This window comes from Argiope bruennichi, chromosome 4 (genome assembly GCF_947563725.1).
Source record: "Argiope bruennichi chromosome 4, qqArgBrue1.1, whole genome shotgun sequence".
Lineage (NCBI taxonomy): Eukaryota > Metazoa > Arthropoda > Arachnida > Araneae > Araneidae > Argiope > Argiope bruennichi.
This window is the reverse complement of record NC_079154.1, coordinates 125,269,592-125,297,466: the sequence shown is the minus strand read 5'-3', so window position 1 is coordinate 125,297,466 and position 27,875 is coordinate 125,269,592. Positions and strand designations below refer to the sequence as shown.

General features: G+C 30.6%; 1 protein-coding gene across 1 annotated transcript in view; it reads right to left on the bottom strand.

The window, feature by feature from the left end:
• LOC129965847 (phospholipid-transporting ATPase ABCA1-like) overlaps positions 1-27,875 on the bottom strand; it is a 54,937-nt gene that overhangs the window by 6,406 nt on the left and 20,656 nt on the right. Inside the window, exons 6-19 of the mRNA XM_056080072.1 lie at positions 27,443-27,680; positions 25,277-25,468; positions 22,919-23,097; positions 22,693-22,827; positions 20,243-20,372; positions 18,999-19,153; positions 16,406-16,561; positions 14,683-14,893; positions 13,842-14,091; positions 11,497-11,576; positions 9,091-9,960; positions 5,794-5,919; positions 3,322-3,576; positions 555-1,066 (exon numbers count right to left, since the gene is read on the bottom strand). Of these exons, the coding sequence (XP_055936047.1) occupies positions 555-1,066; positions 3,322-3,576; positions 5,794-5,919; positions 9,091-9,960; positions 11,497-11,576; positions 13,842-14,091; positions 14,683-14,893; positions 16,406-16,561; positions 18,999-19,153; positions 20,243-20,372; positions 22,693-22,827; positions 22,919-23,097; positions 25,277-25,468; positions 27,443-27,680 (3,489 nt within the window). The remainder of the gene's footprint in view (positions 1-554; positions 1,067-3,321; positions 3,577-5,793; positions 5,920-9,090; positions 9,961-11,496; positions 11,577-13,841; positions 14,092-14,682; positions 14,894-16,405; positions 16,562-18,998; positions 19,154-20,242; positions 20,373-22,692; positions 22,828-22,918; positions 23,098-25,276; positions 25,469-27,442; positions 27,681-27,875) is intronic.

Here is a 27,875-nt window from a genome sequence, read left to right as displayed (position 1 = left end):
AAGACTAAAGCTATAAAAAACGTAATGACAAATCCATTTATATAAATAATTCATAAATCATAATTAAATTCTAATGTTCTATGCGTCAGAATTTATACAACTTATTATTTCCCCTTAAATTCCCAGATGCCATTCTTAGTTCTTGCTGAATTTAACTTTTTCTTCTTTTTAATATTATTTTAACAATGTGGAAACTTCTTGCATATAAATATATCAGTACTTTAGATTGATATCAAATATTAGACATTTTAACTTTCCGAAGAATAAAGCTTGGAAATTGATTTAAAATAGCAGATTTCGCTTATAGTTACAGAATTTACAAAGGATCCATTGTTATTAAGTATTACAAAAGCAAAAAATTGAAGAAAAAAAATATTTTCAACAATTTTACCAAAATCAGTTGCACCCAAAGGACAAAGTTTCAAAAAACCTCATTAGCTTAAAACACGAAAATATAAAACTTCAGTAGAAATAAAATCTGGGGGAAGCTATTGTCAATATTTATAACCTGCTTTCTAAGGAATAACAAAAACGAAGCCAACAACACATTTTACCTTTTTCAAATCCGTTCTCAGGGAACTATTCTGTATGAAAGCATTCCCTTCTGTGGGAAGGCAATCTCCCGTCAGCATTCTAAAAGTAGTCGTTTTTCCAGCACCGTTCACCCCAAGGAAGCCAAAGCATTCCTCTTGGTGAATTCCAAAAGTCAGGTGTTTGACAGCATAGAAATTTTTGAACACTTTAGTCAACTCAGAGACCACCAGAGCCTCGCCACCCGATCCTCGTTGGGTCGCTGTTAAATGTCGAATCCTGTGTTCCTCTTGCAGGACCTCCGAATCTTCGATGGTGCTTTCTTGCCTCATTTGGCTGATGGTTGGTCGCTTCACTCTCTGCATGCGGGACTTGAAGAGGCGAATCAGCATAGCCAAAGCTTTTGTCTCCAGCAGAAGCACAATGCCGAAGTAAATGAAACCGTCGATGAATAGGAACAATAAATCACGCCCACAGGCTTTCTCTTCCCATGTTAGGGAGCTATTAAATTTGATGCAGTTGCTTCCACAGAGCTCTAAATAATACAATATAATTTTTTATCAGATATATCATGCAATATAATTTCTATAGTTAAAGGAAATAAATTATATCTCTGGTATAAAATTGGTAGTAAATAATAAAAACTAGCTAGCTCAAAGCTAACTGGATCAAAATAAAATTTAATTCATCCAATACTCGAATTAAGAAAAGTATCTAAAATGTTAATTAAAAATGCGTTTAAAGTTTATTTTTAATAATTAACAATATTAATAAGTAACCGATGCTTAATAATTAGTTTTAATAAATAAACAATCTACAATACTTTAAACATAGCAGTTGTAGAACAAAACTTTAATAAAAATAGTTCACATCTTACATGTTCATAATAAACTGGCGACTTTTTATTGATTTTTGGATTAAAAACAATAAGCATCTTAAATGATTAAAAATTATACAGCGTAGTTTCCTAACGATCTGAAGACAAAAATAAATAAAGTTATCTATGAAAACAATTCGAAAAAAAAAGAATTAATTTAGTTTTAATATACTTCGAATGAATCAAAATATATTCTCTATAGACAATATTCTATATAATATTATGCTGATGGGAAATTCAAGAAACCAGAAATCAACTCAAATTACCGATGAATTTTAAAAATGATTAAATTAGCCATATTCAACTGTGACTATAGTACAATCTAGATTATCTGAGGTTCTTAGTTATTGTAATTATTTAAGACATTTTAAAAGTAAAGAAGATATCGTTCTATTATACAAGAAATTATACTTAGAAACATAAGTGATTTGGCTATTCAAAAGAAGATACAAAAACTGTTTTCGAAGAACGAATCAGATTGGTATGATTTTATCTTACTTTGAAGCAGAGTAACTGTAACTGGCTTAGAAAGCTAATATAAACAAATCTATGACTAAGCTCAGTAACCATCCATTCTTCGATGTTCAAAATAATGCAGATTCTACAAGCAAAAACTGAGAGCTTTTATATGGTATTTCAGACCACTGAAGTTAAATTTATTTCTTTCGTATAATTCATGGTCACCATGCTTGCATGGAGAATGCTGAATTGCTACAATGAGTATCTTGTAGAAATTAGAAGATTATGGTAACGTAAATAGAATGTAAAACGAAGTGCAATTTATAGAAGATATTCGCAATAGCATGATATCAGATTCCAGAAATCATAACAATGTATAAAGATGAGTTCAAAGCGTGTTTTCTGCTTTTTACTATTTCTAGTCGGAAAAAAAAACTTGATTTCATTTAACTAAAACTTTATAAAACAATTCCTCAGAAAATTTCTATTTACCAACATTTTCGATCTATTGATAATAAGGATGCCATATCTAAAGAGGCTGGCCAATGAAAAAAGAAAGCCCTAATAATAAAGTTCCAATTATCTAAAAACATTATAATTCGAAGTATCACATTATGAGCTTTCTAAATATATCTTTCGTACTTATCATTTTGATTGCCGTGTGGGGGGGGGGGGTCACCGGTGACATGCTGACTCATACAAACTACTTTGTAAAAAATTCGGCTTGGCAGTCAATGGGTAAATTAACAGTTTTTTAAATATGAGTTTAAATATCAAATAGGGTTAAGAAATCTTCGTGAATGATGACATTTTTCGAAATTTTCAATAGCACTATTTTCTACTTACAGACTTTGCTTTTGAAAAAGATTACAACAACAAAAGAAAAAACGACCCTTATTTTGTAAAAACTAAGGAAGACTAAAACTATCTACATTGATTGATCAAAGTCTACTATATTTTCGAAAATCAAGATCAGTAAGAAGTCCATTCGATATTTTATGTGCTTTAAACGTTTCTATTTTTATACACTTTTATGAAAGCTCTAGGAGTTTCAAGATTTTAAATATGGAATTTTGCAATCAATTTTTCGTTCATTTCCCTTTACTCTAGAATGATTTATAAAGTGTCCAACACATTTATGTCGTCAATGCTATAATTATTTCAATATTTTCAGAATTTAATAATCAATTAAGTTAATAATTAAATTAAATAATATATGAGGGGTGCCATCTATTAGTGAATAAGAGAAAAATTTAATTTTATTAAGCCATGACATTGGTATTAAAGAATCATAAAAGTAAAAATTAATGATCAAAAAGTTTAAAAAAAATTAAATCGATTAAAAGATTCAACTTTCAGCACAATAATAATGGTAAATTGTTTGATTTTTATTTATTTTTCACCTTTAATAAAATAAGAATTTGGAATGTCTTGACGTAATAAAACTTAATTACCTTTACAGCATTTGTAAAAAGCACTTCCAGGAAGCGTGAGCGGTGATTTACAGGTTTGTTCGAGATCCTCCGGGGGCATACTTTCACAAATAGCATTTGAATAAGTTATTACAAAAAGATTCGAAAACCCGGTTCCAAGACTGAAAGTCGGAAAAAGGCGAAGAAACCAAGTTGCTATCTTCAGATCGTTTCTAACTTTTTCAGAAATATTTGATGCAAATAGTATAGCTTTGAAAGTAGAAGCGGCACCAACACCTGAAAAAAATATAGTCTTTCATAAATTTTCCATTGTATATTTATTGTAGTAAGGATTTTTTTTACTCAGAGGGTAATTGTAATTAAGTTATTCGTGTTCATAGAATTTAATGCTATCTCGATTTTGTTCATTTTAGACATTGTGGAACAAATTAATAAATATTAGAAAAAAACTGTCTAAGATGCATTATCTACTTTCACTTTATAGGTTTTCACCTTATAAACAAAGTATTTGTAAATCCGTAGCAGGTATAAAAATCAATCCGAAAAAGCCGAAAAATAGAAAGATGCCGCTTGTAAAAAAACAGATGGAAATAAAATAGGAAATTTTGTCATGAAACTAAAATTCATGCATGACATAATTTACAATTAAACAATCAAAATGAACTTGAACGATTCGTTATATAGAATAAAAGAGCACGTTGACTAAGCATAACCTACTCCGTCAGAGTCATATGGGGATAACAACAAGTCGCTGCAAGACCACTCTGCTAAAGGATAAAATGTGAACGAAGGCTAAAGCAGCGTTCACACGAGGCTAATTATTGGCCTAAGTAGAAGGCCACGCCTACCTCAGGAATATCATGTGACTGCCTATGGGACAATGGTAAATGGTTGTATCGCAGCGTTCACACGAGGGTAATTACTGCCCGAATTAGAAGGCAATGCCTACCTCAGGAAGATCACGTGACCCCTATGGGACAAGAGCAAATGGTTGCCCCGAAGAGACAACCAATTGCTATTGACCCATAGGGGTCACGTGCCTCCTGAGGTAGGTATGACCTTCTATTACACGCAATAATTGCCCTCGTTTGAACGCTGCTTAATACACTTGTCGAACCGGAAACTACACTCCTTTTCACTCCTAATCTCTCTAGATGTGTGTCCTGGCATCGCAAATAGCACAACTTCCATTAACCGATTTAGTTACCAATACTTGTATCTAACCGTAAATTTACCACTCCATTAATAAAATATAATGTATTATTTCTGCATGCATACATTGTTGCAAAACATTCAAAATACATAATCATCTCTTTAACATAAAAGGAGCAACAAGTTCAGTTCTAGCGATCAGAAAGTTTGATTATTTAAGGATACGAGGAGGCAGAGTAAATCCATCCTTTAGGAAAGTAATTATCAGATAAAGAAGCATTTTTACAGCTTTAACCACATTGAACAAACCCAGCAATAAAATGTTTCTTACTACCTGAAAAAAAATTGATGCTTGTTATTTGACAACTGAATGGAAGAGGACATAATGAAATTCTGGAAGCCATTTTTCCGACCAATTTCTTTTCCTACGTAACATAGAACTCAGCAAAAATTTATGAGTCTTTAAATTGCAAATTATGCTATTAATTAATTCTGTTTCCATGAGAAAAAATTATTTCCATTGAAGTTTTTATTTCCATTCTTTGAGTATAAACAGAATATTTTTTATCGTCATTCGTGCAGCAGTGCTGCGACAAAGAAACCAACATGAAATACATAATGAGGAAAAAAGATTCAAAATAAAACTCCCCGCAAACCAAGAACTTGCCAAACATTAAAAAAGTCACATTATTCAATCTAAAGAACAAACATTTAAAAATCAGAAACTTTTCTGAAAACGATTATCTAAAGGAATAAAGACAGAATGGTTAAGAATGTTATTAAGGCTCGAAAAGTGTATATTGAGAATCTATTTTTCAAATAACAAAAAAAAAATGATAAAGTGACCAAATATTTTATTGACAGCAAAGGCAAAATTATAAAATAACACTATTTCAAAATTCAAGATCCTTTTGAATGTTATAACTATGATCTCATTATCATTTTTTTCCAGAAGTTATTACAATTGAAATAGCAACAGACATTAAATCTAATCTACGATAAAAAACGGCTCATCAGACACAGATATTTGAAATTAGATTTTTAAAAAATATGTTTCAAATAGAAATCTTTTTCTCATTTCTCTCTCTGTAAAGAATACTGGAAAATCTCAAACAAAATATTAATTCTCAAGAAAATTTCAACGATTTTTAAAATAATAAACCAATCTGCACACACTTTACATGGGGCAAAGTCTTAGATACACTCATGATCTAAGGCAATTTCTAATATTTTGAGAAAAAATCACGTATTAAGGAAGAACCATGACACCATAGGTTTACTCGAGGAAATTATGAAGTTCTTCAGCGATACTACTATCCTGATAGAATAATAAATTCTTACCTGCTGCTGCACAGAATCCTACGATAGCAGCAAACCCAGCATTTCCTCTCGAGAATATGAAAGAGGCTAAGTAGCTGAAAGGAATCGAGGACCAGCCATAAAGGAACATCAGCAGCAAAGACGTACCTAAGAATGAAAGAAATAAAAAACAGAATATAAAATTTAATATCTAAAATTTTGTATGTTTACATTACACAAAATAATACTATTGAATCTGAAAAGGAAAAAAAAGATGTAAGAAATATCAACAGATTTGCCAACAATTATTCGGCGATCCTTTTGCATATGAAATTTTGCAGAAAATTGAAATAATAATATGTTCTGAAATTCTTGTAAATATAAATCATAGGAATATCAGAGTCATCATAAATGAAAAAAAGTTTTCGGCCTCATCTCAAAATTTTTAGAATTGATTGCTATATAAATGTTAAGAATATACTAAACAGAACAGGTATGGGCATAGCAAAAGTTTGATGGAATAATATTGTATATTTACGACACCGGGTTTTATAGCCAAACAATCGAGAAATATCGCCAAGATCGTTGAATTATGTATAATGGAGCTTGGCTTAATCTCAAAATCGCCAAATAAACCGAAAGCCGTGAATATCCACAAAATACCACAATATCTTCTGATGAGAAGTTATTCCGCATTGAACAATGTAACGATGCCAAAAGTCCTATCGTATATAAAAACAAGCTATCAGGATACACCTGGAAAATTTTCGAATTATTAATTTCAGTCAGAGCAAGAATTCTGAAATATTCGGGGTTGCAACTCCAATCAATGGAAATTTGTCTCTGAAATTCATCATTAAAGAGGTAAAACATGAGGAATTTTGCAAACAAGATATATTTGCTACACATTTATTGCCAATTGTTGATATAACATAATAAATTAAGTACCATCGCAGTGACACTTGTCTACCTCCCTGTCAATTGGCCAAAGAAAAAAAAATTAAGAAAAAGAACAACTTCTTCAAGAATATAAATCCTTTAGATTATGGCATTTGAGGGATTTTAAAAGTGAAAGTTAACGTTAAAAGCACAATTTTCCTTTAAAGCTATCGTACTGCTTAAATAAAATCGATTCTTTTGTGAAACAAGCTGCCTTTGGCGATCAACTTGTTTGCCCAGATTATTGATTTTTCAGGCAGTAAAACAATTAATATGGAATATAATTTTTTAAAAATTTGAAGGTGTTATTTTTTGTGACTAAAATACACGAATTTTAATGAACCAATCTACTACAATTACTAAGGTTGTGTGTTGCTACTTATGGCACTTTACAAGCCTGCTGGCAGTTATTTGTCAGTGATTTAAGCCGAGTGAGCGTCTCTTGTTTTTTCAGTAGCGCCAACTATGGCCAAGAGTACGACTTAGCTACTCACGCGTCACAACCCTTTTTACGGGCGGACTTCATTCATGCATATCATTTACAGATCGTAATTTAGACCCGAATCAGAGAACGATCACCTCCCAACCAGTACTCCCAGTAGTATTACTCTCGACATGGAGGACTTTGTGACCCCGACAGATTCATATGTGCGCCAGCCACCACATACACGGAGAGTCTCCGGTCGGCGGGGTTCAGGCTCACAACCCTAAGGGATGCGAGTCCAATGCCCTACCAATCAGGTCATCCTGTCCTATTACTGGGGGTACTAATTAAAAGTGAAAATACTACGAAATAAAAGCAGAAGTGAAAATTTTATTTCACAGGTAATGTCTCAAAACTATTATCTTAGAAAAAATAATTTTTGCATTAAATAAAATTTGAAAAAAATATACCTTTTTAAATTACATTAATTTCAATTCCGTGCAATTTTTTAAATTTTTAATTAATTAATTATTATTATTATTATTATTTACTTTACTTAGTAATGTTATGATGAAATTCAAACTCATTCATCAAAACAATCAACCTCATGCTTTTGCCAATGTTAAAATTAAGATTACAAAATTGTCTTCTTTGAACATTACCTCCATATCTTCCATAGAAGGCCTGAATTAAGTGCAATTGTAACATCCAGTGAAGCAGTCTGAAATGTTTGTACGACGCTTTGTTTATATTTCATTGTTGCCATTCGACAATAAGTAATAAGAAAGATTTCTGAGCCATGTGAGTTAACATTTTATATACATATATATAGATGATTCTTGTCACAATCGAACCGTAATGCAAGAGATTATCTTTGATTATTGGTAATAATGGTGGATAATTCGAATTATATTATTTCAAATTAAAATTTTAATTATGATTTTTTACCATTTTTGCATAATTATCTTTCCTTATAAGAAAAACTTTCGGCACAAGAAAATGTTTCAGTATTTTGCAGCCAACTCTATGCAAATAAAATTTACTTGGATTTATTTACGTGTCATCTATTTACTTGTCATCCATTCAGCATCCTTCAGAGCAATCTGTTACGCTTCGTAAAAAATAATTACTCAGGGAAGCTGAATAAAAAAATCGTAACATATTTACTGTTTACTCTTTAAAAGTTATTTAATAAGTATATACACAGGTGCATAGAAAAATATTTCATTTCTGAGAGCACGAAATATTATGTAAACTTGAAAACTTGAACATTGAAAAAAGAAAAACATTGAAAAATGTTTTCGTACGAGTCTCTTCCCTTTCTTTTTGATGATAACAGCTAAAGACATTTAATAATATTTTAGCCTTCCTTATAAACCTGCGCCAAATGCAAATGCAGGTTTATTATATGGTGGGAGATGTTAGATGGCAGTCGTATATGCACTGGCCATACAGCACAATATATTTGTATGCCTGGCGCAGTTATGTTTGTATGAGCTTGTGTCGTCATACAGATCGATTAAAATTGAAACTACAGTCCTTGGTTTTGAAACTGTCTTTATTTTAATATTTACAATTTTCAATTATTCTCATTTGTGCTAAATTTTATGGAAAGATACAGGATTTTATCATGAAGTAGTATTATTAAGTGATCTTAATATATAATAAGTTCAGATCATAGAACTCTCATAATAGAAAAATCAGGCAATTATTGCATAGTAAAAAAAATGTTATTTTAAAAACTTATTAGAAATTTTTGAAAATTTAGGCTCCAACAAGTGAGCTGTCATTTTTACATTTTCTTTTTTAGCTACTTGTCGTATTTCTCAATCATTAAAATGATATACATTCTAGTGATTGAGAAGCTTATAATATGCAAATTTTTAATTTATAAAAAAATAGTAATTTTTTACATAAAATACTGTATTTTTTAAAACTACTTCGGAAATAAATTAAAATAATATAATGTGGTTTACCTGTAGATATAGAGTGTATTCCAAAGAATGCGTAGCGAGCAAATATAGCGTAAGGTATTATCATGAATATGCAAGCAATGCAGTGTATTACAAAGTCCCAAAGGAACATAGCACTCCAGTACATTATTGCTGGCATTCCACTCATTAGTTGCAACAGTTTTGCTTTTGTCGCTCTCTCGTGAATTGGTACTAGAGTAAAACTAGCAGACAGGAAACCTAAAGCCAAAGGTACAAACACAGTAGCCATTATTGTGACCATTATCTGTCCACCAACATCAAGCGTGTACCCCGACTGAAGCTCGGGTAAGGGTGCATTGGTCATGGAGATGCTGCCACCTTTTGCTATATTTTGCAACAGGGCAGTGTGCATCAGAAGAAGAGACATGGGCATTGCATGGTGCATTTGATCATTGTACCAAGCAGTCAAGTTCAGAACTCCACGGGTATCAATATCTATAGCTCCCCCTACAACTATCTTTTTGTAGTACTTAGTAATGTCTTTGCCATAGTTCAGTACATAATGCGTAGGCTCAGACACATTCTGTACGTTGACTTTATTCGACTCCAAAACATTCTTTAGAGAATTTGCTAGTTCACTCACGTTTGGCTCCACGCTGTAGTAAAACCCGTCTGTTTTACCATACACAGAACTGATATCCATTTTGAGGGGATCGTATACCGCTCTGTACTGAGAGCTGCCGCTTTTTATACTGTACATACACAAACACATGAGGAGGATTGGTATGACTAACTGGGCGATGAGAACGCTCCAGTGCCTCTTGGAATAATGAAAGCGTTTTATCAGTTGAGCGATGAACTGGTTGGCAAGCTTGCGATGAAATTTCAGGCCAGGGGAGCCTCCCTTAATATCTGCAACAACAAAAAAAGAGGCTTCATCCATCATTGATAACATTTCTTTTGTTTAAATAATTGGCGTTTGAGAAAATTCAGTATAATGAGTTCTGCTGGTGGGCTTTTCTTTGAGAACAAACGACTTTTGTAAGCAATGCTAATTAGTTATTACAATAATTTCTGATAAAAGTTTTTAAAAATTGAAATTTTTACTTTTTAAATATTAAATCAGTATCAAAGAACTTTTAATTTCAAACAGGGAAAAAGAACTTCATTTGCAATATAAAATCGATGACGTCCAAATTGAATATGACTACGTCGGAATACCGAGATTTTCTATAGTATTTATTTAGATGATATATTTGGTGTTAAATGTTATTTCATATACAAATAAGAAATCTTTATCCTGTTCATTCTTTTCCAGAATTAATAATATCATGCAGAGAAGGAAGAATAATAAAATAAATACTAAATTATTAATAAATCCGTAATAGGGTAAAAATATTTATTGGAATTTATTTGATGAATCTTTTCTCTATTTAAAGTAACTGTTCAGTTATATAAGCAATTCACCATTTTCATATAATTTCTATGTAGTTGTCATAGACAAAATTATAAAAATTTGAGTTGTTATATCTCAGCACTTCAAACCTCAATATATTATTTTGAATTGTTTAGTATGTATATCTATAACTTCACTTTTTATTTATCTTGTAAAGCGCAAAGACATTAAAATAAATCCTTCTCTTTAGTTTTCAATGGTAAATGAAAATGAAGCGAATAAATGTTTATGAAACAATGGAAACGGTTTTAATTTCAGGTTAACAATGTAATCTACTATTGGAAATAAGGCAAAAAAATTTAAATATTGCCAAAAATTGGGAAAGTTTTTCACGAATATTAAACATGTATCATTAAAAAGACAATGTTTAAAATGTTGAAATGGCGTAAAATTTCTTCTTTTTTTTTTCAGAAAATATTTTTGAGTGTACATGAAAATGTTACATAGAAGTTATACTGAGTTACATGTAAAGTTATAACAGAAAAACGAATTCAGCTTAATTTTTAATTAATTAAAATTATTTTTTAAGTTATAAAAACTCGCTACCAGATGCAATTTTTACGCCTTAAGATGTGCCAAATTTAATATTTGCAGGTCAAAAGGTCTGACCTGTAGAGCACCAATACACACACACACATTCATATATAATATTTATAGATATTTTGATAATTATTTCTTATTGATAATTGGTTCTTAAACAATTCAAAATCAGGTTCCTCAGTGGCATTAAATATTAATCGGTTTTCATAGGAAGCAGTCACATTTAGTCGTAAAGGAATCTTTAAAAAAAAATGTTATAAAAAGAACTTTCTTAAAAAGAAGTATCTGTGTCTATAGAAATCGAGATGGAAACATCCTATTTTTAGTAAATGTTAAAAAAAAACACCCCGTCCTTTATGACAGAAGCCGCAGAGAAAATTTCGAAATCATTATACACAAAATAATTGGCATTTTTCAATTCAAATAAAAAATAAGCATAAAACACAAATTACCTTCCAGTTCAATACCAGTACCATTTCGTTCTTCATGCTTAGATTGCGCCTTATACTTCACATCAGATATATTTGCAACACTATAACATAATTAAAAAGCAATCTTTAAAAAGAAAGAGAGAGAGAAACAACTAACCCTATAAGAGAAAGTCAAAAATATATGCTATAATGTCTAAAATTTTCTTGAAACGACAGAAATCTCTTTCTGCTGTTAATATAATGCTAAAGCATTGAACTCTAAATAAAATACTTTAAAAATTGTAAAGGTGGTGTCTGTTTACTATACGTATAAAGCTTCAAACTCTATAGGCAGCCGCTGCTTAGCTTGTTTTAGAAAGGAGCTCAGAGGGACTCTACTTTCACCGAGTGGCCACTGTTGATATTTTTTCATTCGTAGGTTAGACACTACTCACTTTGGATTAACCACGTTTTCCTTGCTATTCCTTTTTTTTTTCATGGGTTAAAGTGATGGACTAACGTAAAGCATTTGGAGAAAAGTAAAAATCATTTCGAAAATCGATCAAAAACTGACACAAGTTGTTGTTGCTAAAAAAAATTAGTGATTTTCAATCAATGATAACTACTTTTTTCCAAGAAAGAAAACTTTCGAAGATGCTGCAGGTAAAAAAAAAACGAAAAAGATTTAAAAGTGCCTTAGCAATCTTAAAGATGGTTCTATGAGGTGAGAAGGCAAAACGAGTTCATTACTGAATCAATGATTTTTTTTAAAAATCTATGTTACCGCCTTGTTGGCGCCTTTTGTAAGGAATGTAGCAAACCTACGCTGACTTGGCTTCAGCGATAAAATTATTGTAACCCTGCTGACATGGGATCAGTTTCAAAAACAGTTTCGTACTGAGGAGTTCGTTGCGGGGTCGTTGCACCTCGATGAAATAAAAAGTTGGCTTCCGAATTGTCGTTTGATTTTTAAAAGAATACAGTCCACTTATTAAAAAATTTAAATGGACCAGCTTAACTTATGGTAAATTCGTACCAATCTAGAAAATTCGTTTCTTTGTAAAGCAACAGCAAATTCAAAACCAATTTTTGATGGCTTACAACCTTTCATGAGCTTCGCAGGATTGTTCTTTAAAATCATTGTGAATGAAGAACAATCAGATCCAGTTATTGATGCTGCATTCTGGTAGCAGGGAGGAAAAAGAAGATAGAAAAAAAAGGAATCCTCTTTAACCTCAATGGACATAATACAGGAAAGATTCTTAAATAATATTTTATCTGAACATACTGTATTCTTTTTAAAACCTTTGAATGAGACATTAAAGGATGGTACAACACAGAGCATCATCCGTAATGTCGGTTCCAGGCTTAGTTAATCATCTAAAGTGAAGGTTTACCATACTCATCGCCATTCTAAAAGATTCATCAGGATTAGTGTTTCACACATCCTAAGGGGTGTCAGTCTCCTATGACCAAAGGAATGGTGATAACCTCGTCGATCCTCATGTGGATCTAGGTGCCAGGAATTCCACTGCTGTATATGCCCTATTCGAAGGATATTTTCACCGATGTACGTACACATTACTTCTTCGTCAATAGGGAGAAATTGATGATATCGATGGTCAAAATTTTCTTGGGTTTATTCCATATGCTGCATTTGTTTTTGCTCTTTCATTTTATCTCTATTTTTCTAGTGTTTTATCATTTTGTGATTTGCTTCTAGTATTTCACGATTTGTGGCTTTGTACAGTATGATCATTTGTGCTTTCTAAATGCCTTCAAACAATCTTTAACATTTGAAGAATGAAATTTGAAGCACTCTGTATTGTACTTTTATATTTCATGTTAAATGAATTATTCAAATAATGCATTATTATGAAAAAAATTATGTAATTATAATTAAAATAAATTTAAATAGAATAAGACATTAATCCAAAACGGTTAAAAGTCAGATGTAACTGCCTTTTCGTAGAATGACTTTCGATAGAATGCGTTTTCGTATCCTAAGTACGTATACAATCTAAAAGATTAATTTTCCTAGTTTCAAAGGTATTGAAAAATGAAAAAACTGCCTATCAAGAACGAATTTCCTCAAATGCACTGTCGATAATTTTCCTGTGTCAAAAAATAAATAATTTGAATATCATAAAATGTTGTAAAATGCTTCCTAAGTCAATACCACTTTCGTTATACAACTACTAAAAGAAATTGAGCCCAAACTTTTTCTACTCAACTTTTCCTCTCAATTTCAAAAATATTTCTTTTTATATGAATAAATAAAGATGTCACTATCAAAATGCAATAGTTGTTATTTTCGTACAAAAAAAATCAATGAAATATTTTATAGTAAACATATATTTAAAAAAGTGATAATTGCCGTTACTTACTTTAAGAATACATCATCCATAGTCGTTATAGTGACTCCACAAGATAGGAGCCCGAGTTCTCTTTTGCGATACTCTAATTCTTCAAACATATCGCCAAAATCTCTGCCAGTGTCATTGGAAAGACTGAAGGAGATTTCTTTTTCCAGTTCTTTTCCGAGCTTGGCTTCGGGTATATACTTTTTCAAGAGAGCAGTCACAGCATGTAAGTTGAATTTCTCATCTTTTACAATGTGTAAATGATACCCAGTACCTAAAATTGAAATATATTTTATAGAAAAAGTTTTATGAAAACAGGCAATTTTTAGCTCATAGTTCCCAGCTGAAAATGACGAAAATAAATTGCTAAAACACTTATATTGATCCAAAATAAGTATGAGTAATTTTAAATTTTATTCAGGTTTTTTTTTAGTGTGTCGTTGAAATTAAATCAAACAAAAAAATTAAGTTCCATTTCATCATTTTTCTTTCTTAGTTTCAATACAAAAAAAAATTATTTGAATTTTTTTTTTTTTAGAATTTACAGTTAACATTCGAAAATTCAAATTATCATGAATTCGAAAATACAATTCGAAACAAGTATTTTTAAAAATGTCTTCACTCATTTCTGAATTTAAGTAATTAAGTTTCAAAGAATTTCTGTTCAAACACAAATTTAACTTTCATCTACATGGTGTTGAAAGATAGAAAATTAAATGAACAGAGTGAACCATGAAAAGAATAACACTATAACCTTGCAGTACTTCTTGTAGCAAATAAAGGGGGATCTTACTGATTTTAACCTGATTTTGAATGTTTCTCCTTTCCCATAAAAGAACAATTATTATTCTCAGGAAGCGTTTACCGAATTTCTGCTTGAGAAACATGGGAGATCCACAACACTGCACTTCTCCTTCTGCCATGATGGCTATTCTGTCCCCTAGAATATCTGCCTCCTCCATGTAATGCGTGGTCAAGATGATGGTCCGGTCTCGTCTTATCTCTAGTAAAGCATCCCATACACTTCTCCTCGCTTCAACGTCCATGCCAGATGTCGGTTCGTCCAGAAATAGCACCTTAAAACAAATGCAAACATTTAATTTATTTGAAAAACACAATTTGAAACCAATCGATTTAAAACTAAATAAACCATTATTGCAATCTCATTTCAAAATCGCCAAGGAAAAAACTTGAACTAAGAATCCAACATAATTTCATGAAATCCGGATAAATACATTGTAATATCTCCCTTATTTCTGATAGATTTCGGAGTCAGTTCCAATAAGAAAATATAGTTACAAGAAGACTCATTCTAAGCCTTCGACAAATAATACCCCCCTTTGATGATCATTACCCCCCCCGGCTTTAGGACTGAAGGAGGGGAAACTTCTCGCATCATTTCAGATAATTTATTAGGAACAGAAAGAAAAGCATCTTTCACTTCTGTGTGTAAATATTTTCATAATGGATGCATGGAAACATGGATATCTTTCAACCGATTACAGATTGTATTTAGCCATGTTTAACAAGAGAACACGTTACTTGAATAAGAGGATAATGGAGATCAATATTCTTTATAAATTAGTCTAGGTTTACTTTTAAAAGTGATTTTAGCCATATTCGGATCTGATTCGAACATATCAATCTCATTTTAGAAAAAAAGAGACCACTATACGTGTGTAATCATAGTTTAGGCTGGATTTTGCTTTCCGTATAGTCACACTGACCTTCTTTACTGTAACCAAATATCGAGGTGAGATTTTTGACTCGTATATAAGACCCTATACTGGTGCTTTGTTAATGGTTTCATGGTAATTGATGATGATACTCATACTCACTGTGCTAATCTTTTTCAATGAATATCTGTTGAAGTAGGATTTGAAAGGAATGAGACAACTAGAAGAATGGAACCAAATAACAATTCTGTCCAGTGTCTTAAGGTAGCAATTAGCAGTTCAAAATTTTCTTTCTAAAACTATACCTGAAAATAAATCTACAAATTTGGTATAATATCATATACCAAATTTCATACGTCTAGCTCAAAGTGTTTTTAAATTAAGCAGACAGGCATAATTCCAAAAGTGTGTTTTTGGAACTCGAGGATACTTGAAAAGTAAATATATGTCAAAATCTGGAGTTCGAATTTTTTGACGATTACAAAATTTTCTCACTGTATATGAAAAAGTAAAAATCTAACTTTAATTTTTTTTTCCAAAATTGAACAAATCAATCAATTAAATTTTAATATTTGTATATGTACTCTTAAAAGTAATCTTTATTATTGAATCCTGAAACCTTAATTCAGCACCTGCAGGCCTTCACAGAAGGCGTTTATTTCATAAGAGAAAGGAGGTAAGAGGAAAGATAAGGGGAGGAAACACTTCAAAAATATACGTTTATAATAGGTTTAATTCAGATCAATCATGGAAAGAGGAACCGTAGTAACCGGTCATTTTCCTGCGTAATCCCCCTCATCGAAGTTTAATCGTCGAAAAGTGCTAGTCTCGGGATCCTAAAACGAACAGTACTGACATTTTATTAATTCTGAAAAAAACTCAAGTCCTTCTGTAAAGAGAAATGGTACCTACTTTTGATCCACCAATGATAGCAATTGCGAGACTTAATTTGCGCTTCATTCCACCCGACAAACTCTTCGCCAGTTCGTATCTTTTATCAGACAATTTCAGAATGTCCAAAGCCTTAGTTGCCTCGTATGCCAGTTGGCTCCACGGAACTCCTTTCATCTGTATTATCAAAAATTTGTGAAATCAATAAAAAATGTAACAGTTCATATCATTTTTTTTTTTTTTTTTTTTGCTTATTCATTATTTTACAAAAGTATCGATTATCGATCAAATTTGATATAGTATAATTAAGAACTTGATTTTAAATTATTTAAATAATATGAAAAATTAAATATAATAAATAGCATGCATTAGTTGTTGTACTGCGGCTCCAACCGCATTTATTGGTTCTCTAATTATGAAAGAAAAATCAACGTTAGTTTTCTATTTTTATTTTTAACCACTTAAGACGTTTTAGGATCCTCCCCTTTAATCAATAAAACATTTAAAAATTCAAATAAACTCCATTTTTAGTCTCATCGTTTGGAAAATATATGTAAAGGTTGATTGGAATTTTCACTCTAGAAATTCAACACATAATTTGCTGAAGATAGCTATGGAGTTTTATTTTGAAACCAGTAACTTTAATAGCTTATCTTCCCAGACAAGATTTTTAATTGATAATTAGAAAGCAAAGCTGTAAACTGAAAATTTTAGAAGTTGTATGGTATATCATTTGGAAAAAAAGAAATGAAGAGAATAAAAAAAAATTTCTCTTTTACTATTACTATTGCATAAATTCCGGGGAATGTAAACCTGTTAATTCATAGTTTTGTTTCATTTCTAAATTCGGCTGGATATAAATTCCAGTAAATTAAGGTTTAAAAAAAATCAACCTTTAATTTCAATATATGTTGTGCTGTTCCATATAAATTGAAGAAAAGATTCTGTAGGATAGCAAACAACTTCCTTTTCATCCTACATAATGCCAGCAGATATATATGTAAAAGAGTTCTCTGGACAGGAAACAAGATAGACGAGAAATCTTCTTAGATTTAATCACTTTGAATCCATAGAGGCTATAACCCTTAAATTGGAGATAGACAGCCTGACTAAAATTCTGGTTCTGAAAAAGCCATTACAGGATGAGATACAAAAACTTCCTTACCCTCGCGTGGAATTTCAAGGAACGGCAAAAAGATCCCGTTGAATCAAACGTGATGAACGAAAATTTTAAAAATAACATTTATTAGAATGAACGCATTTTTAGACCATATTCGGCATTTCCACCTTATGGATTGGATGAGTGTTCTACAACTGAACCCTCTGCAACTGATCTACACAGCACAACCACAAGATATATGGTAAATACAAGCATATATAGCGACTATGTATGCTTGTATTTACCATTTATCTTTTTTTTCTTACTGACGCAATTTAATAAATTTACAAATAACTAGAGGTTATTGTGTAGACAAAATCATACAATTACGATTAAATAGTTGTGAATATAGATGTCAAGTGCATAACACGAAGCATTGATTCAAAACTTTGTGGAAAGAATGTTTTGAATTTCATAGTAAAAAGTAATAGAGATAATATGAATTTAGAAATTATTGTTTAGTTAATTACTTAATAACTTGAATTCAAAATTTCATAACAGTTAGAATTATTTTTTATATTACTATTAATAGTTATTTTATTAAAATAAATTTTGCCATTTTTTTTCTTAATGTTGCAAATTTTCCCGATATATTTTCATTGAAGAATGTAATTTTTATATCACTGTGAAGTACAAAAAAAAATCATCTTTCTAATATACGTGATTTGAAGTTGCTATGTACCATCCTTGATTTTTTAACATTTTTTTCAAATTTGCTGAAACTTCTATCTTCTGTGCACATCTGAGATATTTTACTTTTCCTTATTACTCATGTTGTACGAGGTGAAATATTATTTTCATGAGATTATTGGGACGCGAAAATAAACTCCGAACTTGTCAAAGAAACTATTGTCATCGTTCCATTGGTCTGACATTTTCCCCATTGTGCTGCCAGACACAATGGAAGATGGAATTTTTAATCATGTTTCCAAAGAAACGTCTTTTCTTTCTTTTAGCTACAAAAAAAGAATGCAAACTAAAACCTCCAAAAAGGAGCAAAACGAAACTAAATCTCCAATTATGTTTTTAACTTGAATTCTATTCGTAATTTAAATTGCAAATTTAAAAGCATTGTGAATATAGGATCCATTCTGAGTATCTGAAAAATTTGCAGCGCGCAAAAGTTTCTTAGACAGTAACATTGCATTAAGAAAAATATTTTTTTCTCAGTTTCTTCACTTTCCTGCACTTTTGAAAAGACTATTTGGGTTTTTAAGAAGAAATTAATGACAATATTTGACGTATTTGAAATGATAAGGCTTTTAACAACTTTGGTTTATCACCTACTTTTAAACAAATCAGACGAAAAAATATTGGTCAATTTCATTAAATCACCAGCTTAATCATTAAATCACCATGAACACTATCATTAATATACAGATCAATAAATAAGACACAGAAAACCCAGATATTTACGAATTTAAAAAAAAAAAAAACATTCATAACGATTCGTACTGCTGCGTAGATTTTTAAGTGTTCGTCAACTGTAAGAGTGTCAAACAGAACATTATGTTGCGGGCAGACCCCAAGACCTCTGCGTGCTTTTGTTGTATCTGTTAAAATGTCCAGTCCGTTTATAAAGGCAGTACCATTTGTTGGAGTGAACAAACCTAAAATCAAAGTAAAAAAATGAGTGTAAAATAATTTTTACATTTCTTATTGTAATTCATTATGAACTATCATATAGTATTCAAAATAAAACTATTACGTGAATATTTTTAAACACCATGAATCATATGTGTCTTTTAAATAAGCTTAAAGATATTTTTTTTCAAAAAAATTGAAAAATTCTTCAAGCTTACTAATGAATTTTATTTTGTAAGTAAACATGTCTAATAATCATGTAATAATCAAACTAATTGAATTTTATTTTGAAATATTGTCATATACATCTTTTAAACCAGTATAAGTGGTCACCCAAATATTTTTTCGCATTTTCTCAAATAAATTTATACTGCCAGACAGTGTTTTGCATGGCAGTAGCGTATCATAGTTAAGAAATATTGAATTTTGGCCTGAATTTACCATTTTTACTTCATTTATCGTGACATCCTTTGCGAGTTATTTGGGTATTAATCAATGACATACGTTAATAGTATCCAAAATTTAAATTTGTGTTTTAGATACGTTTTTCTCACCCGATTGAAACAAAGATTTGACAGAAAACTGTATTTTTAGTCACAGAATCCCATGCTAAAGGTGATATATTGAAGCCATTACGTTTTTGAATCATCGCGTTTACATTTTTCTGAAAATACAGAACGACAGACAGTTAACCCATAATTCGATTTGACTCAAAATTTGAAAGATATCTACATTGTAGATGTTAAAACTGTGTTCAGAATTTTATCTATTTAGCACTCTTCGTTTTGTAATGAGCATATTGACTTATATTCGAATTCCTCTGAATGGATTTAGCTCAGAATTTGATAGAAATTTGTAAATTTGATGTAAAGATTTTATATCAAATTTTAATCATCTCAAATCATTTTTGAGTAATTTTTGTCACAGATAGACGGACATTTTTCGAAAATGTGTTTTTTGAACTCGGGGGGGGGGGGGGTCTAAACGTGAAGATTCATCAAAATCTTGAATACGAATTTTTTCACGATTACGATACTTTCTCTATACTATGCATAAGAGAAAGAAAAAAAGCTTAGTATTTTTTTTAAAAAAACGGAGAAATACTTTAAACTTACCTGTCAAAATATTGATAGTTGTAGTTTTACCAGCCCCATTATGACCAAGTAGTGCAGTAATTTGGCCTTGATATATGTTCAATGACACTTTATTAACCGCTAATTTCGAAGTAAGTCCAGAATGGAATTCCTAAACAAAAAATCGCTCCATGAGAGAAACCGCACAGAAACATTCGTACTTACTATAAAAAATTAAATTATACTGCCTTCGAAACTATAAAGCATAGTTGAAAGATTAATTTCAAGTTTAAATTTGCAATGTATCGCTGCAATATTAATCCATCCGTATATTTAAAATAGTAGACAAATTAAAAGAAACATTCCCTAAATTTTCAATAACAGCTCCTTTTTCATAAATTTTTATTAAATCTGAAAGTTTATGACGCCTAAATATGACATCAACAAACACCTGTTTCACCCCAAACTCTACTTTTGAAAGAAATCTCAAAATCATTACTTCTCTGTTTATTTACTATAAGGCAAAAGCTTGGAAGAGTCCTCCAGTCACAACAATATTGTCGATTTTGCCAGTTTTTATTTCATTTGAAAGTTCATTGACATTTATATACGTCACCAATTATCACATGCCTACATCTTAATTTTTGAGACATATCGCAAAGTAAAATCTCAATAAATGAACCATTTTCGTCAAATAATTTCGCCTTTTTGAGAGCACTGCTAAACTATCAGAATTTTTTATGTTTAATTATTGTTAAATAGTTATTTTACTTTAAAATATTATTTTTATTGATATGATAAGAAGTGTTTCATCAAAGTGTATTGCAATCGGATTACAGTCTTATATAGCTTAATTAGCAAAACAAAGGATAAAAAAAAATGCTCGCTTAATTAGAGTTGTTTCTAAGAAAAAGTGGCGACGAGACACGATAACGTCACATGCTGGATTGGTTTATAATTTATGTTGAGAGCTTGTTTGTAAAGAATCTTCAACATATATTCTTCTTCAACAACAATTATATCTTCAACAAAGAAATTTTGGTCAGATAGCGTTGGCGAACACCATTCCAAAGGATTTATGCCTGCCTTAATTCGCGAGATTTTGTCTCTAGCCAAGATTATAGGGCTGGATAGTAACGACATCGATGAACCGGTGGAAGAACATAATCAGATCATCGAACAGCTTATGAAGCTGCATTCTGTGTTATAACAGAAAGCTGCGGTGTCGAGAGTAAGACGAATGTTTTTAGATAATTATCTTGTTTAAAAAACATGCATTATAAATAATAAAATACAATATTATAAATTTGTTTGAATACTTTTTTCTCGGAATGGAATACATTGACCTATTTAACATGGATTCCTATGGAAAACAATTTTTTCTCTTAGCAAGTATTTTGCATTACGAGTAAGATTTGGGGATGAGTTATGCTCACTAAGCTAGGTTCCGAAGAAGATGAGAATGTGACATGATTTTTTCATACATCAGAAAAAAATGGTAAAATCTGTTTAGATGAAAATGTCTTTAAAATAATTTATTTTAGCATATTTTTTTAATTCTGATGTGAATGATATTTCATTTTTAAAGAGAAATTTAAATTATTAAAATGCTATTTTTGATTCATATATCTCATGACGATACGAATGGCTGTGAAATGGTGGGAAGATTTGAAAATAAGAAGGTAGAAAGTTCGAGTCCCTCTTTTCCCCATCATTTGACAAGTAAAACGGTTAAAAAACTTAAAAAAAAAAAAAAAAAAAAAAAAAAAAAGATTAACTTAGTCTGGTGAAAACTCGATTATCGATTTTTTTTTTATTATTATTATCTTATCAGAACTGGAAATAGCAAAATCTCCCCCAAATGACTATCATGTACCTTCAAAACCAAACGTTAATCCAATAAATAAATCGGTTGTATAACAATATTTGTCGAACCGTTGCTTATAGCATCTTCAAACAATTGTCGGCGTCCTGGCATAGGGGCAGCGCGTCTTCCCCGTGATCTGCGCATTCTGGGTTCGAGTTCCGGTTTGGTCATGGTTGTTCTTCCGGTGTTCTATCTGTGAGATGTGTGAATGTGCCCTCTTGTAAAAAAGGGTTGTGCAAGCGAATGAGTGATGCGTGAGTAGCAAAGTCGTACTCTTGGCCCTAGTTGACGCTACTAAAAAAACAAGAGATGCTCCCCCACGGGCTTAAATCACTGTCTTCATAACAGCGGGCTTGTCCATGACAAGTGTTATAAGTAACAACATCAAACAACTGACAAAAAAATTACTATTTGAATTAATATACTTTTATACTATATTTTTAAAATATAACTTAATAGTTTAAATATTTGATTAAACAAATGTATATTTAGGCATTCTATTTGGAGATTTCGAATTTTAAAATGGTGCATTTATCTGAAAATAAAAACATGTATTTTTAAAAAACAATGATATTTAAATTAATGAAGCGAATATAAAAGACATTTAAAAAATTAATATTATTACCTTTGATAAATTCTTTATTACGATTCCACGTGAAATATTACTGGGTTCCGATTCAAAAAATTCGGCGCTATTTCGTGTTTCAGCCAATTCAATTTCGGCTTGTTGGTTGGGTCTACTTCCACACCAGTAGCTTCTCTGCAATTATATATTTTTTTCTTTACAGTAAATAAAATAAATAAGTTATTTTTTTTTCAATCGACGATGGGATTAAAAAATGATTGCTTACTGTGAGAAAAAAATAAAATGGTTTGGGTACACCGGGTTGCCACGGCCAAACAGCATCAAAATACCAAAGTAGAAAAGCATACAGAAAACAAGAAAATAGCATGGTTAATATAACCATCAATAAGTTGATCTCTGGAATCAAAGCAAACTCAGAAACGTTGCTCCAGTTAGATCCTTCACCTAAAAAGTGATCAGCATATATGAATAATGTGAAAGTACAAAGAAAACAATTTAAGACATAAAGGAATGACCTTTTCAATGGGAAAGTAAATGAAGCACAGCAATTTCTATTTGTTGCTCTTATTTCTACATTTTATGATTTCTACTTCTTGTTCTACAGTACTCTGAACATTCATATATTTCAAATGTAATTTCTATGCATGAAATTAAAATGATAAATCTGTAATACTACGGCTGAAGATGGATATTTTTAACTTTCTCCCGTACAAATGAAAAATTATTATAATTGTTCAAGTAATTCTATTCGAATTCTATTTTCAGTTGTCTGTCTCTAAAAATTGTTCTCTCGCTGGTTGGGACCGGAAGTCTGAAGATGGAGTGATAGCTCAGGTGTCATCCTTACTATCTGATAGCTACTCAAAGTTGCAACGTTCGTCCCAAAATAGTCCTACTATTTCTTTAAAACAGAACGTTAATATAACTAAACTGAACTTAACATGAAAATTCAAATACAGAACAAGAAAGATGAAAGATATTTAATATGCTATCTTTATATAAATAAATCATAGATTTGTAATAAATTTTGGACAGTGCATTAAAAACTTCACTGTTTATTTTAATACGATAGCTTGGAAATGTCACTAATTAGATGAAATTGGTCATATTTTTACTACCAGAATTGTAATTGTGTGCCAAAAGTTGAGTCGAGAAAAATTGTGTGCCGAAAGTTGATTAGCTAGCTGTTATCTACCTGATCGTTAGGAAACGGAAATAAGCTCAACTATTTCAATAAATGAAATTTTTTGGTTTGTGGTCTTGTCACTCAAATCCTTAATAAATTTTATACCAAATTGATAAAAAGAAAATTCTATATATTATATTCTCTTTTATGAAACTCCTTGATATGAAGCACAAAACATATCATGCAACGTGACTATACTGGAAAGTCGAGGGAAAGACACTTCCACTGATTCTTGAGGATGCTACTTTGGATTCAAAAATGTGTTAATTTGATTAAATAATCATTTGTCTTTTTACTACTTTACTGAAGCTCTATGTTTGTGATGAATTCCCTGTGTGTGTGTATATATATATATATATATATATATATATATATATATATATATATATATATATATATATATATATATACAGGGTGTTGACGAGTTCGACCGACAAATTCAGAGGGGTGATAGTAGGCATCAAGAGAATAAAGAATCACCATACAACATGGGACAACATTCCCAACTGTTGGAAACTGTAAAAAATTAATAAAAAAATAGCAAATGATGTTTCAACTATGAATTTTTTAAAAATGAAAGCACGTTGTTAAAAGATTTTTTTCATGCTGGTAACATGCGGATTTGATGATCTAAAAAGTAGTAAATTACTGAAAACGAAAAAGTAGTTTAGAATCCACATTTGCAAAAATATTAAAACTTGTAGAAAAATAAAAGCTTGAAAATGCAAGGAATTTTATATTCTATAATTTAATATAAGCGTGTAGTATGAGAATTGGGGAGTTTAAAAATATTCAAGAAAAACTAAAATGGGAACCTGAAAATATCGCTGTAACAATAGTACAGAGAGCGTTGTCAAATTCGAAAGACAAATTCAGAGCAAGGATAATAGGCATCTCCGACTCTCTATATTTTTGCGATTTCGTCGTTTGGGACCCCATTTTGTATGGTAATTCTTTATTCTCTTGATGCCTACTATCACCCCTCTGAATTTGTCGGTGGAATTCAGCAAACATCCTGCATATATATATATATATATATATATATATATATATATATATATATATATATATATATATATATATATATATATATATATATATATATATATATATATATATATATATATATATATATATATATATATATATATATATATATTAATTTACAGATGGCACAACTAATGCAGAAATTGTTTTTACCTTTTATTGATATCGAAATGACGTCAATAAAATCATGTCAAAAATAATATTACTGACGTCCACATTCACTCGATGTTACTCCATTCGCTTTTTATTTTCTTTTTGGATTGCATAAAGAGTAAAGTGTTTATCACAATTGAAGCATTTAAAGACAATGCGAAGGGCATTTTTGAGAAAGAGATTTTGAAATGAGTTATGATTGTACTGAATACTAATGTTCTAAAATATTCTACTTACCACTAGCTTCGTAGGAGGATATGAGGAAGATGGCAGTGACTAATGCAGTTTGCGGGAAAAGGCATATTCCCAATTTACCAATGATATTCATCGTGAAGTATGCCGACTCGTTATTTGGGTCGAGAAGTTTTACGGATAAAAGGGTAAAGGAAAGGATGTAAATAACCAGTAACACTATGATTGCAAAAACAGCTGAAAAAAAAAGAAATAAGTTTTATCAGAAGTTGAAAATCTATAACGTTAATTTTCAATATAATTACATGGTAGTATTTCATTTCAATCAATTACTCTTTACTGACTTCAAACCTTTAACAACTGCAATCAGAATTTCAAATCCAACAATAGAAAAGAAATTGTTTTTCTTCGATATCAATGAATGGTTTTAGAATTGTTGAAAACCCTTTCAAGCATTGACAGAAATCTATTTCAACGTATTTTGTTGTCTAAACAACCATCTTTTCATATCTTCGCTTTGTATAATTTGCAACTATTAGCATAATTTTGTAAAATTTTATTCTTGAAAAAAATTACCAGAATAATTTTATAAAATCCCTTATCTTTTTTATTTATATTAGTATTAGAATTTCTTTCTGCATAACAATATAAAACATAGCATATGTACTATATACTGCCTTAAAACTCTAATTCTTAAATTAGCTACCCACTATCAGCAATATCCTTTTCTTCTTTATATAATATATTTTCCGAGAAATTACCTGGAACAAAATCTAATCCCTGGGAATACAAAATATTTGAAAAATCTTACGATTACTGGAGAAAGAAGTCCTAGCAATAAGCTATATATTATTACTACAATTAATAATAATGTATAGCATTATATGAAATGTGATAGTACGATACTCAGTATACCACAGTATTTTTTTCTTAAACAGTATAAATGTTGTACTGATTTTTTTTTACTTTTGTAGAATATAGTATAGATAATCTGTTAATAGAATTTTTCTTCTTTTATGATATAGCTTAATGGAAAACTTTAATTGCCTTATAGATAACTTCCCCCACTTACCTAATGCATCACCATATGTATCATGAGCAAATTTCTTGCTAGTAAGAATTGGCAAAAATAAACCACCACATGGATCTTTGAATATTTTCTTCAAATTACTTGCGAAAGAATTAAGCATGGTAAACAGACTTTACTTCCATCATCTCGAAAATCCAGTTTTAACACGCTAAGAGCCAGGCCGATATTGCCTTTCTTTCCGTTTAGCCTGCGATCTCCAGCGAGGTTCTTGATATTTAGATTCATTTTACACACAAGATGTGTATCGTGTTTTAATGAAACCCATTAAAATATTTTAATAAAGGAAATTCAAAAGCATTTATTAATTTATTAATGAATTGTTTTTTATCGCATTTTATATTTTCAGTCACCGGCAACTATCGCGGTCTGTAAGGAAAATTTAACGTTAATCACCAGTGACTGATGTAGCTCGAATGGAAAGTTCAGCATCGGCCATCGATGACTGACGTGGCGCTTAACGTGGTAAGAATGGGTTTTAAGATTTCATCTGTATAAAATATAATTTTAACGTAATAAATTATATTTTATACAGAGCTTACAGAAAATTATTTACAAGGAACACAAAAACTTGTCATTTTTTTACAATTCGAACTAAATTTGTAAACGCAGATAAAAGGGTATTGCAGGGAATTCTTTGTCAAAATTAAATAAAAGCTTACATCAGTTAATAGAATACACATTTAAATAACAATCCAATTGCTTAAATTACACTTCACGGCCGATAACTTTGTCAGTAAAGTGCAGAATCAGTGAAGAAGCTTTTGAGTACTTAAAAATCTAAAGGAGTTTTTAATACATGCTTCAGATATGTTATTCATTCAACTAGGTTGTTGTGCCGTTGTAAGTTTAATCTGTTACACACAAAATTTGATGCTTCTCCAGCATTTACAAAATTGCCTGACAAATTATCCCCTTCCCCAAATCTGCGTATCTGACCTCGCAATTTTTTTTAATTGTAAACATGACATTTTTCAGTATGTCTGGTCTACAGTTAAAACTTGTAAACGACCTTCCAAGACACATAATCTATGAATGCACATTTGTATAAATCTATGTCAGGATCAGAGAAAAGGAAATTGTTTAAGCAAAGTATCATACATATTAAAACAAATTATGCTTACCTCTGTTAAAAAATATGCTAAACGCCATACAAAATAATATAAGACTTATCATAAATAATAATAGAAGGACGAATATGAGTGAGCCATCCGAATGCTTCAAAAGAGAAGTTCCATTCTTAAGAGTGGACTTGTAAACGATGGTGATAATTGGCACAGTGATAAGGACAATTATGAAGTAATTTAAAAACGTGCTGGACCAATACGTGAAATCCGTCATCCCCATCATTTTCATCAGTTCCTGAAATGATAAAAAAGAAAATCAGAAGGAACATTTAAAATTTATCGTAAATAATATCCCTAAATGTAAACCAAAAAAATAATTTTAAGACTCACAACTGCCTACGTGAATAATTTTTTCAAGTAAAAAGGGTTATACTCAGTAAAATCTTTTTTAAAGGGAAAAAAATGATTTTAAAAAGATTCGTGAGGATAA